This window comes from Myxocyprinus asiaticus, chromosome 6 (genome assembly GCF_019703515.2).
Source record: "Myxocyprinus asiaticus isolate MX2 ecotype Aquarium Trade chromosome 6, UBuf_Myxa_2, whole genome shotgun sequence".
In the NCBI taxonomy this organism is placed as follows: Eukaryota; Metazoa; Chordata; class Actinopteri; order Cypriniformes; family Catostomidae; genus Myxocyprinus; species Myxocyprinus asiaticus.
Window position 1 is genome coordinate 15,029,203 of NC_059349.1, and position 17,657 is coordinate 15,046,859.

General features: G+C 36.7%; 1 protein-coding gene across 1 annotated transcript; it reads right to left on the bottom strand.

Annotated features, from left to right (window-relative positions):
• Positions 1 to 1,387: 1,387 nt before the first annotated feature.
• Positions 1,388 to 6,950, bottom strand: asip2b (agouti signaling protein, nonagouti homolog (mouse) 2b). Its single transcript, XM_051701580.1, has 3 exons — positions 6,758 to 6,950; positions 5,706 to 5,782; positions 1,388 to 2,106 (listed from the first exon to the last, which is right to left on the bottom strand). Exons 1-3 carry the CDS (start codon positions 6,903 to 6,905, stop codon positions 1,921 to 1,923), a joined length of 411 nt encoding a protein of 136 aa, XP_051557540.1. The 5' UTR covers positions 6,906 to 6,950; the 3' UTR covers positions 1,388 to 1,920.
• Between the last annotated feature and the right edge of the window lie 10,707 nt (positions 6,951 to 17,657).

The window sequence follows — 17,657 nt, forward strand, 5'->3', positions numbered from 1 at the left end:
AAAAACCCACCAATTCACTATCTCAAAAAATTAGAATATGGTGACATGCCAATCAGCTAATCAACTCAAAACACCTACAAAGGTTTCCTGAGCCTTCAAAATGGTCTCTCAGTTTGGTTCACTAGGCTACACAATCATGGGGAAGACTGCTGATCTGACAGTTGTCCAGAAGACAATCATTGACACCCTTCACAAGGAGGGTAAGCCACAAACATTCATTGCCAAAGAAGCTGGCTGTTCACAGAGTGCTGTATCCAAGCATGTTAACAGAAAGTTGAGTGGAAGGAAAAAGTGTGGAAGAAAAAGATGCACAACCAACCGAGAGAACCGCAGCCTTATGATTGTCAAGCAAAATCGATTCAAGAATTTGGGTGAACTTCACAAGGAATGGACTGACACACAGACGTGTCAAGGAATTTGGCTACAGTTGTCATATTCCTCTTGTTAAGCCACTCCTGAACCACAGACAACGTCAGAGGCGTCTTACCTGGGCTAAGGAGAAGAAGAACTGGACTGTTGCCCAGTGGTCCAAAGTCCTCTTTTCAGATGAGAGCAAGTTTTGTATTTCATTTGGAAACCAAGGTCCTAGAGTCTGGAGGAAGGGTGGAGAAGCTCATAGCCCAAGTTGCTTGAAGTCCAGTGTTAAGTTTCCACAGTCTGTGATGATTTGGGGTGCAATGTCATCTGCTGGTGTTGGTCCATTGTGTTTTTTGAAAACCAAAGTCACTGCACCCATTTACCAAGAAAGTTTGGAGCACTTCATGCTTCCTTCTGCTGACCAGCTTTTTAAAGATGCTGATTTCATTTTCCAGCAGGATTTGGCACCTGCCCACACTGCCAAAAGCACCAAAAGTTGGTTAAATGACCATGGTGTTGGTGTGCTTGACTGGCCAGCAAACTCACCAGACCTGAACCCCATAGAGAATCTATGGGGTATTGTCAAGAGGAAAATGAGAAACAAGAGACCAAAAAATGCAGATGAGCTGAAGGCCACTGTCAAAGAAACCTGGGCTTCCATACCACCTCAGCCGTGCCACAAACTGAACACCTCCATGCCACGCCGAATTGAGGCAGTAATTAAAGCAAAAGGAGCCCCTACCAAGTATTGAGTTCATATACAGTAAATGAACACTTTCCAGAAGGCCAACAATTCACTAAAAATGTTTTTTTTTATTGGTCTTATGATGTATTCTAATTTTTTGAGATAGTGAATTGGTGGGTATTTGTTAAATGTGAGCCAAAATCATCATAATTAAAAGAACCAAAGACTTAAACTACTTCAGTCTGTGTGCATTGAATTTATTTAATACACGAGTTTCACAATTTGAGTTGAATTACTGAAATAAATGAACTTTTCCACGACATTCTAATTTATTGAGATGCACCTGTATATAAAAAAAAGAAGAATGGGCAAGGGGTCAATTAATTATGAACAATTTACTGCCGTTGCCTGATTAATGTGTAATCATGAATCATATAGTCCATATAAAAGTAACTGTAATCTGATTACGAGTATTTTATAATTATACTTAATTACAAGTACTAGATTATTGGAAAATGATTAAGTATTCCAGATTATATGTAATCCATTACTACCCAGCACTGGTTATTTCACAGCTTTGATGACTTAACTGCTATTCTGAAATGTGTAAAAAGTAACACTAAAGAATGAATGGGTGTGTCCAAACTTTTACCTAGTAGTGTATGTAAAAGTTAAACATATACTGGATAGAAAGTAATACACATAATTACCTCTTAGTTAAACATCATGTTTGATCTATGGCACTCTATAAAGCATTTTCAATCAGAGTGTGAGTGTGTGTGTGTGTGTCTATATGTGTGTAGAGACACATGTATAATTCCTGTATGTGTACAGCAGTGTGATATATAGTTAGTGTCTGTGTGTGTTTTTAAGGTCCATTAGGTCTTCTTGGGGCAGAGGTGTCCCAGTCTCCAGCAGTGGCAGATCGTGTTGAAGAGCCTGCAATGGCATGAAGTGCAGGGGTCACAGCAAGGAGTGAGTGAGGAACAGGTCTCCATGAGACCAGAGCAGCGCCGTGCTGGAGTCTGGGCTGGAGGTACTGCCTCAGGGGTGTGCTTAGGTCGCTGGAATAAACATTTTTCCAAGTGAAAAGATGGAGTAAATACCCACTAATATATTTCTATTCACTCAAATATTTGTAATGTAAAAAGGATCTACCTATTTGCTGCAAAGGAAAAACATACTGTCCGTGACCCATGATGGTGCTACAGTGCTGTGAAAAAGTATTTTCTGATTTCTTCTATTTTTGTGTATATCTCATACTAAATTGTTTCAAAAGTTTAAACAAAATCTAACACAAAACAAAGGCAATCTGAGTAAACACAAAATGCACATTTTAAATGATAATGTTATTTACTGAAGAAAAACGTTATCCAATACCAACTGGGCCTGTATGATTTTACTAAATCCTCAAATCTATGAAACTGCATTCATAATGGGGTCCAGCTGGACTAGACACATCCAGCCCTGTTCAGTAAAATCAACACCTAAATATAACTTTTTCAGCAGCATAAAGTTGGCTAAAAGGTCTCACTCTGTAGCACACTATGCCAAGGTCGAAAGAAATTCTAGAAATGATGAGGTAAAAGGTGATTGAAAGACATCAGTCTGGGAAGGGTTACAAAGCTATTTCAAAGGCTCTTAGACTCCAAAGAACCACTGTGAGAGCCATTATCTTATAATGGAGAAAACTTGGCACAGTAGTGAACCTTCTCAGAAGTGGCCGACCTTCCAAAGTTCCTCCAACAGCACAGTGACAACTCATCCAGGAAGTCACAAAAAAGCCAAGGACATCATCCAAGGAACTGCAGGCCTCTCTCACATCAATAAAGATCACTGTTCATGACTCCACTATCAGAAAGACACTGGCCAATGCCATCCATGGAAGAGCGGCGAGGCAAAAACCACTGCTAACCCAGAAGAACAATAAGGCTCGTCTGAATTTTGCCAAAACACACCTTGATGATCCTCAAACCTTTTGGGAGAATGGAGAATTTGACTAATGATTCGAAAGTGGAACTGTTTGGAAGACAGGGGTCTCGTTACATATGGCATAAATCAAACACAGAATTCCACAAAAAGAACATCATACCTACGGTCAAGCATGGTGATGGTAGTGTGATGGTTTGGGGATGCTTTGCTGCTTCAGGGCCAGGGTCGACTTGCAATAATTGAGGGAAACATGAATTCTGCTCTCTACTAGAAAATCCTAAAGGAAAACGTCCGGTCATCAGTCCGTGAGTTGAAGCTCAAGCACAACTGGATTACACAGCAAGACAATGATCTAAAGCATAGGAGTAAGTCCACCTCTGAATGGCTCAAAAGAAGCTAAATTTAATTTTTGGAGTGGCCTAGTCAAAGTCCTGACTTGAACCCGATTGAGATGCTGTGGCAGGACCTTAAACGGGCAGTTCATGCTTGAAAACCCTCCAATGTGGCTGAACTAAAGCAGTTCTGCAAAGAAGAGTGGGCCAAAATTCCACCACAGCATTGTGAAAGACTGATCTCCAGTTATCGGAAGGGTTTGGTTGCAGTTGTTGCTGCTAAAGGTGGCACAACCAGCTACGTATTAAGTTTAAGGGGGCAGTTAGTTTTTCACATGGGTGATATAGGTGTTGGATAACTTTTTTGCTTCTGTAATGGTAAACCTCACTCCCCTGGCCTCAAGAAGTGCATAAGTGACTTGAGTCTTTAGCTTCCTTGTTAGCGTGCCTAACTCCCATGCCGGAGACGCTGGTTCGAACCCCGTTTAGAGCAGGTTGAGCAGGACCGGTTACACTTACAATAAAAAAATATATATGAAAACTGTATTTTGTGTTTACTCGGGTTGCCTTGTTTTGTTATATCTCGTTTGAAAATCTAAAACAATTTAGTATGAAAAATACACAAATAGAAGAAATCAGGATGGGGCAAACACTGTATGTGCATGCAGTTTATTTAAACAATGCTATAATATTGTCTGGACAACCAAAAGGAACCCTTGCACATTAAATTTGGGGACAGTTCACCCAAAATGTATATTCTGTAATCATTTGCTCATCCTCATATTGTTCCAAAAGAATATGTTAGGCAGAATTACTCTGTCACTATTCACTTTCACAAAATCTTTTTTTCATACAATGAAAGTGAATGGTGACCAGTGTTGGCTAAATTTCTCAAAAGTAATCCACTACAAATTACTTACTACATCTTTAAAATTGTAATTGGATTACTTGACTGATTATATTTCCATGGGAAAAGTAATCATATTACTAATTACTTTTAAGTTACTTTCTAAAAAGCTTTACAGTAAAGTTTTTTTTTTGTTTTTTTTCACTGAAATACAAAACAATATGTACATTTCCTCCTAAACTCAAGTCAGTAACTGCAGTCTGATTTTACTTTGCAATCACATACACCCAACACTGATGATGACTGAGGCTGTCCCTCTGCAAAACATCTTTTGTGATTCACAGAAGAAACTCATAAGGGTTTGAAACAACATGAGGGTGACTAAATGTAGGGTGACCAGACGTCCCGGAGTTTAGAGGTGTGTCCCATTGTCCCAACAGTCCTCTAAAAATGTAATTATGTCCCGGTTTCAGATGGTAGGCTCACTGATTTTTTTTTTCTTACATTAAATATCCTCACTGTCCTTCTCATTATTGTCTCTGGTGTCGTTTTCAGAAAAGAGAAGCAATTTTCATTGTGTCGCACATTTATTTGACGATACTTTCATTTTATCTTTCAGCAAATCAGCTGAACTGTATCTGGGTACCATGGCAATGATGTCATGTGCTTGGCGCTCGCGCTCTTTGTCATCCTGTCAGTCAGCGCAAGTTAGAAATGCCTAAATAAAAATGCGTTTTCAACAATGAGCTGAAAGAAAGAGATCCATTTCTTCCCGCGACACATAAAAATGTAAGAGAGGTGTTTTGCAGTCATTGTGAATGTTCATTTCCCCACGAAGAACAGCATTTTTTCATTGTACAAGACCCCCCCCCCCCCAAATCTAGCCAAAATCTACGCCCTTGCTGACATGACAAGTCATTTCATAATAACACATGCAATATGACATCATATGAATGGAATAGCCTACATGGAATTTGTACATTTAAAAAAAAAAAAAACTAAAATGTGGTTAAATTGTTTTGAAAAAATATACATTTTTACAAATTTTATATACAGTTAAGTGCAGATGTTTGCATGCCCCTTTTGTTTTAAGTTTTCACACCCCTTTAAGAATGTGTACAAATATAAGTGATAAAAGACTATTTTATTATATGTATGTACTACTGCCCTTCAGAAGCTACATAACACAAAAGTTGAATTTTGAGACTTTATTAATCTGGTCCGTACTAAATGTCAAGTCAGGTCATTTTTAATTTGTATAGAGCTTTTCACAACACAGAGTTTCAAAGCAGCTTTACAGAAAATTATGCTGTAATGTCTGTAATATCTCAAAAGTCCTCATTGTGCAGTTCAAATGAAAACATAATTGAAAATCATGCTTTCTAAATTACATATCTATGATGATAAATGAAGATGACAGGTGACAGAATCGTAATTTTTGGGTGAACTATCTCCATAAATATTTCATTTTAAAGCAAAAATTTGAAAAAAGGTTATTTGGGTCTATGTTTTAAGATCTCCTAAATGACATGTTGTGAAGTGAGGAACATACCACCACGTGATGTCTCTGCTGAGACAGATAACGAGTCCTGGCAAAGAGTCTTTTTGGATTCTCCTGATTCCACACTCCTATTGGACACATATAGACCCAGTTACATTGAATACATACAGTATATCTTTGTCTTTTTCAGTTTCCGAGTGGACAAAGTGAAGATTCACATTTTAATCTGAAAATCACGGAAGAAAACAATCCCAACAGCAAAGAAACACGGGGGCACATCTAGGGCACTTGATGAAAATAACTGTTGTGTGTCTAGTATTGAATAGTGAGACTGTGGGTGGGGGAAAAAAAAAACTGAAAATCGGTTTTCTCTCAAAGCTCATTAGTGACGTTGAAAGTCGTTGAAAATCCCAGAGAAGAAAAGAGGCCTTTATGTTGAAATAATCACCAGCATGTTAATACTGGCATGCGTTGTGATGTGTAAAACGAAACGTCATCAGATACAGAGCGAATGATCTGATGACATCATTCATAAGGTGAATGATCAAACAGGTGTTTTGTCAAGGGAAAAAACTAAATTCTGCAAACCAGAATTTACAAAAATACAATAAATAGGTTTTCAATTAAAAAAATAAAATAATAATAATAATAATAATAATAATACGATTTGCATGTTATGCAAATCAGGTATACAAAGTTTCTTAATTTTATTACAAAAATGAGCAGATACAACTACATAAAATATCTTATATAAATAAAATGACTGACTATTAAAATGACTGACTATTAAAATGTTTAGTGCGGCTGATACTAAACAGTTTGATAGTAATATTATAAGTATTATAATTAATCTTCTAATATAATTCTATTTTTATGCTGTATTATTATATTTTATTGGCACATTTACAATATAAATGAGATATAATATAATTTTTTATTTAAAATATTTTATTAAACATAATTTTACTATAATATTTATTAGAATTATTTATTACAATTATAAAATATGACATTAAATATTATAAAATAATAATTCTTTTTTATGTCGTATTTTATAGCATCGTTTACAATACTAATTATATAGCCAGATATAAAAATCTTACCTGTTGTTATGGCAGAGCTGTGGTGCGCCACGTCGTTTTCATGCTTTTTGCGCACATCCATCCTGTTTGCTTCGCCTGTCCTCGACTGAACAGCTGTGAAGATCAAACACATGAAGAGCAGAAATACTCTCATCATTGCCGTCGTCATTTGTGGATCAACTTGAGTCTGTAAATGTGTCAGATTAGCCCAAGACTGTCCTCATAGCTCGCTCAAGAAGTGAGGTCTCTCCGTAAAAAAGCCCACCGTATATAAAGCCAGCAAACTCATTCACGCCCACTCGTTCATATCAATAAGATGACATTGAGCCAAAGTGGCATGTTTTATTGTTGGGACATTCCTGGCATTAGGTAATATTTTAACTTGGGGGGAAAAAGTCTGAATACTCTCCACATTATTAGGTACATATTAAACCTCCAAAAAATCATATTTTCCCACCTCAGGCTTTAAAGCTGATTTGGACACCTTTTGTTCTCAACCCCATCACGGACAAAATGGAACAGGTTTGAGAAGGATTCTACACATTACTTATAAAATAAACATCTACCTACTGCTCATGTGTCCCTCATACCAATTTAATGACTACAAATGAAACATTTACAGGTGCATCTCAATAAATTAGAATGTCGTGGAAAAGTTCATTTATTTCAGTAATTCAACTCAAATTGTGAAACTCGTGTATTAAATAAATTCAATGCACACAGACTGAAGTAGTTTAAGTCTTTGGTTCTTTTAATTGTGATGATTTTGGCTCACATTTAACAAAAACCCACCAATTCACTATCTCAAAAAATTAGAATATGGTGACATGCCAATCAGCTAATCAACTCAAAACACCTGCAAAGGTTTCCTGAGCCTTCAAAATGGTCTCTCAGTTTGGTTCACTAGGCTACACAATCATGGGGAAGACTGCTGATCTGACAGTTGTCCAGAAGACAATCATTGACACCCTTCACAAGGAGGGTAAGCCACAATCATTCATTGCCAAAGAAGCTGGCTGTTCACAGAGTGCTGTATCCAAGCATGTTAACAGAAAGTTGAGTGGAAGGAAAAAGTGTGGAAGAAAAAGATGCACAACCAACCAAGAGAACCGCAGCCTTATGATTGTCAAGCAAAATCGATTCAAGAATTTGGGTGAACTTCACAAGGAATGGACTGAGGCTGGGGTCAAGGCATCAAGAGCCACCACACACAGACACTACAGTTGTCGTATTCCTCTTGTTAAGCCACTCCTGAACCACAGACAACGTCAGAGGCGTCTTACCTGGGCTAAGGAGAAGAAGAACTGGACTGTTGCCCAGTGTTCCAAAGTCCTCTTTTCAGATGAGAGCAAGTTTTGTATTTCATTTGGAAACCAAGGTCCTAGAGTCTGGAGGAAGGGTGGAGAAGTTCATAGCCCAAGTTGCTTGAAGTCCAGTGTTAAGTTTCCACAGTCTGTGATGATTTGGGGTGCAATGTCATCTGCTGGTGTTGGTCCATTGTGTTTTTTGAAAACCAAAGTCACTGCACCCGTTTACCAAGAAATTTTGGAGCACTTCATGCTTCCTTCTGCTGACCAGCTTTTTAAAGATGCTGATTTCATTTTCCAGCAGGATTTGGCACCTGCCCACACTGCCAAAAGCACCAAAAGCTGGTTAAATGACCATGGTGTTGGTGTGCTTGACTGGCCAGCAAACTCACCAGACCTGAACCCCATAGAGAATCTATGGGGTATTGTCAAGAAGGAAAATGAGAAACAAGAGACCAAAAAAATGCAGATGAGCTGAAGGCCACTGTCAAAGAAACCTGGGCTTCCATACCACCTCAGCAGTGCCACAAACTGATCACCTCCATGCCACGCCGAATTGAGGCAGTAATTAAAGCAAAAGGAGCCCCTACCAAGTATTGAGTACATATACAGTAAATTAACATACTTTCCAGAAGGCCAACAATTCACTAAAAATGTTTTTTTTATTGGTCTTATGATGTATTCTAATTTTTTGAGATAGTGAATTGGTGGGTTTTTGTTAAATGTGAGCCAAAATCATCACAATTAAAAGAACCAAAGACTTAAACTACTTCAGTCTGTGTGCATTGAATTTATTTAATACACGAGTTTCACAATTTGAGTTGAATTACTGAAATAAATGAACTTTTCCACGACATTCTAATTTATTGAGATGCACCTGTATGTCAGTTTTCTCATTTTTATGTGATGAAGCTACAAATAGCCAAATTGTGTGTCTGTGGTCTCATTATTTTTTGTTAAAATATGTTTTAAATTCAGATTTATAACTGAAACCCTAACTTTTTTTGTGTTAGCTCTTAAGATGTCTGGCTGGACTCAAACAATATATTGTTTTGTTTTTAAATTGTGTTTCCATTTTAATTATTCAATATTGTCACTCTTGTCTCAACACTGTCACAACACTCCCACCACTTGCACCCACATAATTTTAACACCATGTTTTATTCAAGTAAATATATAGAATTTATAATGTGTAATATATTGACTATTCCATATTTTGGTTCCAGTATTCATAAATGTTGTGAATAACTCCATCACAGGTTTACAGTGAAATATGTGACAGGGTTGTGTGTGACAAAGTTGTGTTTTTTGCTCAGAATGACCTCTGTTCCTTGTGTGGTGTTGGACAGAAGAAATTAATAAATTCTATATATATTTATGGATTAAAATATTATTTTGAAAAGTACTGATTTAATATCTTAATTTCATGTGACAGGGTTGAGTTGTTAAGCTTGACCATACCCATAATACACTTCAAAATATGAATACAAATTATGATACGTCTTACCTGTTTATGCACCATGCTGTTAAAGAAATCTGAATGATGTCACTTCTGGTTAATAATGTCACATATGGGTGGAACTAAAGTTTTATGGACTGAAAATGGTTGGTGTGATGGGGTTGAGTTCAGAACTGAGGGACAAAATTGTATAGCCTGGTTTTTATAAAAAATCTGTCAAATTTTTCTGTAAAATATCTTTCTCACTGGGATGAACTAGTCACCTGTCTAAGGTGTTTCCCCGCCCTACGGCCCAAGACAGCCGGGATAGGCCCCAGCACTACCCCTGACCCTATAAAAGGACAAGCGGCTATAGAAAATCGATGGATAGATGGATGAATACCTTTCTCAGCAAAGGAACACAAATAAATGTTTACATTAAAGGAATATTCCCAGTTCAATACAAGTTAAGCTCAACTGACAGTATGTGTGGCATAATGATTATGACAAAAAATTATTTAATCTCGTCCCTCCTTTTCTTAAAAAAAAAAAAAAAAAAAAAGCAAAAATTTAGGTTACAGTGAGGCACTTATAATGGAAGTGAATGGGGACAAATTGTGGAGGGTTTCAAGGAAAAACTTTTAAGCTTATCATTTAAAAAAAGCACTTACATGAATTCTTCTGTTACAACTTGTGTAATATTTGCACTGAAAAATTGTTTAAAACATCGTTTTTGCGGGTTTACTTGGTTAACAGCGTAATGTCATCATGGCAACAAAGTTGTAAAATTGGATATAACTTTACATAGAAAAGGTTATACTATAACATCATGTTAATACACATATTGCTTATGTCTTGTGGTTATACTTTTAAAACTGTGAGTATTTTAACGTTTACGGATTGTCCCCATTCACTTCCATTGTAAGTGCCTCACTGTAACACAGATTTGTGCTTTTTTTAAAGAAAAGGAGGGACGAGTCTAAATTATTTTTTGTGGTAATCAACATCAAGCCACAAATGCAGTCGACTGAGCTCAACTTGATTTGAACCCGGAATATTCCTTTAATGACAAATATTATAGACAGTGTGCACATTTTATCATAGGTGGAGGATTAACGAACTTCAGGGTAAGGCTACTTATACGCGAAATACTGTATGAAATCAACTGCTCACCCATTTCTGAGATCAATACGCAGTAGTAATTTTGCTTAGTTTATTTCAAAGCTGTATAGTATATCCCTTAAGAATGTGCATTTAGCCTACTTTAAATTGTAAAATAAGTGGATAGTTTAGCATGTTCAAAGGCAAGATGACGCCTTACCTCGTTCAAGAAGATAAACTTGTTCCAGTTGTCATTTGATTTTTATCAAATGCGTAAAATACAGCTGACATCATTATTAAAATAACAAACATAATTTTGTAATTTAATGTAATATACTAAATCAAATAACTATGTTCACAATTAAGTTAAATAATGACAGACAAATTATATAACAGAATCCCAGTTATATATATATATATATATATATTCTATGAAATAGCCTACTATACAGGCCTGTGAATATACATATTTAGACACCCATATTTCTAATTGAATGGATGTTATAACAGCAATCACACGATTTTAAGGTTCCCCACCTCCGAAATCTCAATTTAACCCCTGCATTCAAGACAAAATATTTTATTAAATGGCATCTGCTACCGTAGTTCTAACTGTAAATGTTCACACTCCATACAAAACCTTCCAGATGAATAAATTGTTATTGTTGTTAACACAGATGCCAGTAGGCTATTCATATTAATCATTATTTTAGCAACTCCATAGTAGGCTAAATACTACGTAGTAAGCACTCTTTGCTAATGTAGCAAAATAAATAAATACAAATAAAAAACAGAACCATTTGGACCTGCATACGCCGTTAAAATTGGTCCCATACCTACAGTATAGGCCTGACAAAATGCCTGGTATAACATAGGAAGACATTCTTTTATGATAAACCTTATTTTAATTTAATAGTTTTTTTAATTCACCATAATAGACATATCAACATCTTGTAAAAAGCTTTTAAAAATGACATTTTATGAACCAACACTTTACAAAATATGGGGAACTGAAATATTCCCGAATCTCAGGAATGATCCTGTGATGAGAAAGCATGTGAAACATAATGTTCTCTTCACAACAAGTTTCCACACATCAACACAAAGTACTAAAATGAAACGAAAATCACTATGTGATTTAACACTCTTGCTCTGACACAGTTTAATTACGTCTGATGGAGACAATTCTTAAAGTGCAATTCTATATGATAACTTCTTCACTTACAAAAGTCTTGATTGTGTGTGGTTTATCTCAATGTCTTCTTGGCCAAAGTTCAGTAGGTGCTGTTTGTGAACAGCTTTTTTAAACTCATTTCACAGATGCGCAACTGGACTGAGCTCTGGGGTTTGGGCCACGCCAGGACAATAAACTTCTGAAACCTTTTGCTGTCTGTTTGAGGTCACTGTCCTGTTGGAAGCTAAATCTTCTGCCAGGAGCAATTATGGATCACAGCATGCTTTCCTCCAGGATATTTCTGTACTGAGCTCCATCCATTTTTCTATCTTCATCATGAGTTTTCCAGTCCCTGCTGCAGAGAAACATCCTCAAAATATGATGCTGCCACCAAAATGATGGTGTTTTGAGTGTGATGTGCTGTGTTAGGTTTGCGCCAATAAAATCAGAATAAAGAATCTCCCTCCAAATGGCTGTGCCTATCAAATTGCTTTATGTAAAATGCAAAGCAGTTTTGAAATGTAGGCACATAGACCCTCCATATTATATCTGATTTATCTTTGATGATATGCTATGATATCTTGGTATTTTGTCTCGGATCTTCTTGGAATGTTCCATTGCTCAAAGAGAGAGGCTAATGAGGAGATCATTTGTCAGTTGAATCTTATTGATTAATTTGGGGAAATTATCTAACATTTTAGTCATTGTCATACATTTTTCAGAAGCTTTTATCTAAAGCTACTTGCAGAGCATTCAAGGTGCATGCATTACCTGTTAATTAAACCCATGACTTTAGCGTAGCTAGCACCATGCTCTACCTGTTGAGCTACGTATACACTAATACTTTGATTTCATGCATGGTAAAAAAATGTCAGTGTTTGAGCAACACATCTTGGGAGAAGGAAGGGAGGCTGCATTACTTGTTCTTAGAACTTTCATAGTCAGAAACAGCATCAACTGACCTTACTTACAGCAAACAATCCAATTAATGGATAGTGCATCCTTTACTTTGCACCCACATTTCTTAGGCAAGCTGTTGAGAATTATGAATGCTGTTCACCGACCCATAATTTGCCATTTCAACACCCTGAGACTGAATTATGTGAAAGTATGATTTACTTTACAAGTTTACAGGTACAACCCAGTCTCCCTTACAAATATATCAGTTCACATACAGATAAAAATGTATGGCAGCTTATTGCTTTTTTAAAGAATTGTTCATAAAAACGTAGAACTATCAATCCTGATTGAACTGAAATTAATTATTTTCACCGTTGGCGTTAATGTTGCCATCAACTTTATATACACAGATGAGCCAAAACATTATGGCCACCTGCCTAATATGATGTTGGTCCTCTGTGTGCTGCCAAAACAGCACCGACCCACCCAGTTATGGACTCTACAAGACCCCTTAAGGTGTCCTGTGGTATCTGGCACCAAGACAGCAGATTCCACAGACCCTCAATCGGATTGAGATCTGGGGAATTTGGAGGCCAGGGCAACACATTGAACTCTTCATCATGTTACTCAAACCCTTCCTGAACAATGTGTGCAGTGTGGCAGGGTGCATTATCCTTCTGAAAGAGGCGACTGCCATCAGGAAATACTATTGCCATGAAGGGGTGTACCTGGTCTGCAATGATGTTCAGGTGGGTGGCATGTGTCAAATTGATGTCCACATGAATGGCTGGACCCAGGGATTCCCAGCAGAACATTGCCCAGAGCATCACACTCCCTCCACCAGCTTGTCGTCTTCCCATAGTGCATCCTGCTGCCATCACTTCCCCAGGTAAACGCAGACACGTACACATTCGTCCATGAGATGTAAAAGAAAACGGGACTCATAGGATCAGGCGACCTTCTTCCACTGCTCCAAGGTCCAGTTACGACATGCCCACTGTAGGCGCTTTCGACGGTGAACAGGAGTCATCATGGGTAGTCTGATGCAGCAGGGTGCGATGCACTCTGTGCTGTCACACATTTCTCCCATAACCATAATTACAATTTTCTGTGATTTGTACCACAGTAGACCTTCAGTCGGGTCGGACCAGACGGGATAGCCTTCGTTGCCCTCACGCATCGATGAGCCTTGGGCACCCAACATCCTGTCGCTGGTTTGTGGTTTGACCCTCCTCGGACTACTGTTGGTAGGTACTCACCACTGCTGACCAGGAGCACCCCACAAGCCTTGCCATTTCAGAGATGCTTTGACCCAGTCATCTGGCCATAACAATTTTGCCGTTGTCAAAGTCGCTCAGGTCTTTACTCCTGCCCATCTCTCCTGCATTCAACACGTTGACTACAAGAACTGATTGTTTGCTTACCATCTAATCTATCCAGACCTTGACATGTGGCCTTGTTAGGAGATGACCAGTGTTATTCGCTTCACATGTGAGTGGTCATAATGTTTTGGCTCATCTGTGTATCCAATATATATATATATATATATATATATATATATATATATATATATATATATATATATATATATATATATATATAACACAGGGTTGGGGAGTAACGAAATACATGTAACGGGATTATGTATTTAAAATACAAAATATAAGTAACTATATTCCACTACAGGTACAGTACAATTTAAATCATTGGTAATCAGAATACAGTTACATTCAAAAAGTATTTTGATTACTGAAGAGATTACTTTGCATTTTATTGTCATTTATTTTATTTAATATTTAGTCCTTTCAAATGAAAGACATTTATACATATATATGATGTGATCCAAAGTGCATTTGAACAGAGGTGCATTTGAACAAACACTTTCTTATGATGTGTTACATTCACACGAGCAGACAGAGAAGTAAGTTTGAAGTAAGTTTGGAGCAGAAGAAATAGAAATAAACCTTGTGTAAATTGTCAGATTTATGCTAAGCTAAAATGCTATTTCCAGCCATTTTACATGCACATGTTACCAGGCACGACCATATTTTTTTATCAAGAAAATTCACATTGGATCATAATTTCTTTTTTTCTAGTAAGACCTTTGATATTAGGGCAAAAATTGTATTCTTGATAATCATTTTTGTATTGTTTTCCTGTAAAAATATCTAAAAATCCTTAAAACAAGATCAGTTTGCTTAATCTTGTTTTAAAAGCAACACCGCATAAAATATTTAGATTTTTCAGAGAATGTATTTTTAACATGTGTATTTTGTCTTACTGTACTGGCAGAGTTTTTATAGTCAAAACAAGTGAAAAAATCTACCAGTGCTGAAGAAGTAATCCAAAGTATTTTGAATACGTTACTGACCTTGAGTAATCTAAATGAATACGTTACAAATGACATTTTACTACATGTATTCTGTAATCTGTAGTGGAATACACTTCAAAAGTAACCCTCCCTACCCTGTCTATACAGAACTGTGCAAAAGTCTTAGGCACATGTTTCACACTAACATTTGTCTTAAGATGGTTATTTATATCTTCAGTTTTAGTGTGTCAATAGGAGATATAAATGTTAGACTCCCAAACATTACTTTTGCAAATAGAAAAGATTAGAATAGAAGAACAGGGAGCCCTACAACAGATGTCATGGCCCCCACAAAGCCCCCCACTGAACATTGTGTCAGTCTGAGATTACATAAAGAGACAGAGGCAATTGAGACAGCCTAAATAAATAGAAGAACTGTGGTGAATTCTCCTATCTGCCAACAACCAAGAAAAACTGTGTCCAGGTGTACCTAGGAGAATTGGGGATGTTTTAAAGGCAAAGGTGGTCACACCGAATATTGATTTAGCTTTTTTATGTTTACTGGACTTTGTATGACATTAAGTGATAAATGAAAACTATTTATGTCATTATTTTTGAAGACATCCTCACTATGCAACATTTTTCACAAGACCCTACAACCTTTGCACGGTACTGTATATATTATATATATATATATATATATATATATATATATATATATATATATATATATATATATATATATATATATATATATTTTTTTTTTATTTTTTTTTTAGAAATAGTGGCCTACTATGATTTTGTAAAGCACTAGGATGGTACCGATGCAGTTTTTAAGATGATGTAGTGAGGTTGTTACAAGGCACACATAAATCTTCAGAGGTATTCCCGTGATGGGTTATAAATCAAGATTAGCACACTGAAATCAGCATTCGACAGTTCTTATTAGCCTACTTGTAGCCACCATAAACTTGGTTACATAAGGTTTAAATGCAGTCTTCTACATTTTGTTGGCAAGTAAATGCATTTCATGGTGAGACTGTAGTTAAATCTAAAGATAATGGTTTACGATAAGTGAAGTGCATTTACAGTGATGTCAACAATGGTGAAACATGGATCATTTTTTAAATGGTTAGTTTGCCTGAAATGAAAACTCTGTTGTCATTTACTCGGTCTAATGTCATCCCAAATCTATTTGACTCTCTTTCATGCAAAACAAAACAAGATGTTAGACAGAATGTTAGGGACTGACAGTCTCAGTCACCATTCATTTTTACTGTGTGGAAAAAAGATGCGATGAAAGTGCATGGGAACTGAAGCTAAACATCCTGTCTAACATTTTCTTTTATGTTCGACGTAAGAAAGAAAGTCATTCTGGTTTAGAACAACATGAGGGTGAGTAAAAAATGACAGATTTTTCATTTTTGGTTAACATATTGAGTGCTAAGATATTCGCAGACATTCGCATATATATATATTATATATATATATATATATATATATATATATACACACACACACACACACACCATTTGTACAAAGTGGTTATCTGAGTTACTGTAGACTTTGTCAGTTCGAACCAGTCTGACCATTCTCTGTTGACCTCTTTCATGAACAAGGTATTTCTGTCCACAGAACTGCCTCTCACTGGATGTTTTTTTGTTTTTGGCACCATTCTGAGTAAATTCTAGACACTGTTGTGCATGAAAATCCCAGGAGATCAGCAGTTACAGAAATACTCAAACCAGCCCATCTGGCACCAACAAACATGCTATGGTCCAAATCACTGGGATCAATTTTTTTCCCCATTCTGATGGTTGATGTGAACTTTAACTGAAGCTCCTGACACGTATATGCATGATTTTATGTACTGCACTGCTGTCACACGATTGGCTGATTAGATATCGCATGGATGATTGCTGGTGCCAGACGGGCTGGGTTTAGTATTTCTGTAACTGCTGATCTCCTGTGATTTTCACACCCACAAGTCACTAGAATTTATTCAGAACAGTGCCAAAAACAAAAAACATCTAGTAAGTGGCAGTTCTGTGGACGGAAATGCCTTGTTCATGAGAGAGGTCAACGGAGAATGGCCAGACTGGTTCAAACTGACAAAGTCTACAGTAACTCAGATAACCGCTCTGTATAACTGTGGTGAGAAGAATATAATCTCAGAATGCTGTTCTGAGATGCTGGTTGCCGCTGTTTTGGCGGCACAAGGGGGACCAACACAATATTAGACAGGTGGTTTTAATGTTGTGACTGATTGGTGTGCATATACACTACCGGTCAAAAGTTTTGAAACACTTGACTGAAATGTTTCTCATGATCTTAAAAATCTTTTGATCTGAAGGTGTATGCTTAAATGTTTAAAATTAGTTTTGTAGACAAAAATGTAATTGTGCCAACATATTAATTTATTTCATTATAAAACTAAAATGTAATAAATAAATAAATAAATAAAAGTTTTTAAATTGATGACTTGGACCAAATAATTATGAAAAGCAGCCAATAAGTGCCCAACATAGATGGGAACTCGTTCAATACTGTTTAAAAAGCATCCCAGGGTGATACCTCAAGAAGTTGGTTGAGAAAATGTCAAGATTACATGTCTGCAAATTCTAGGCAAAGGGTGACTACTTTGAAGATGCTAAAATATAACACAGTTTAGACACAACATAATTCCCATA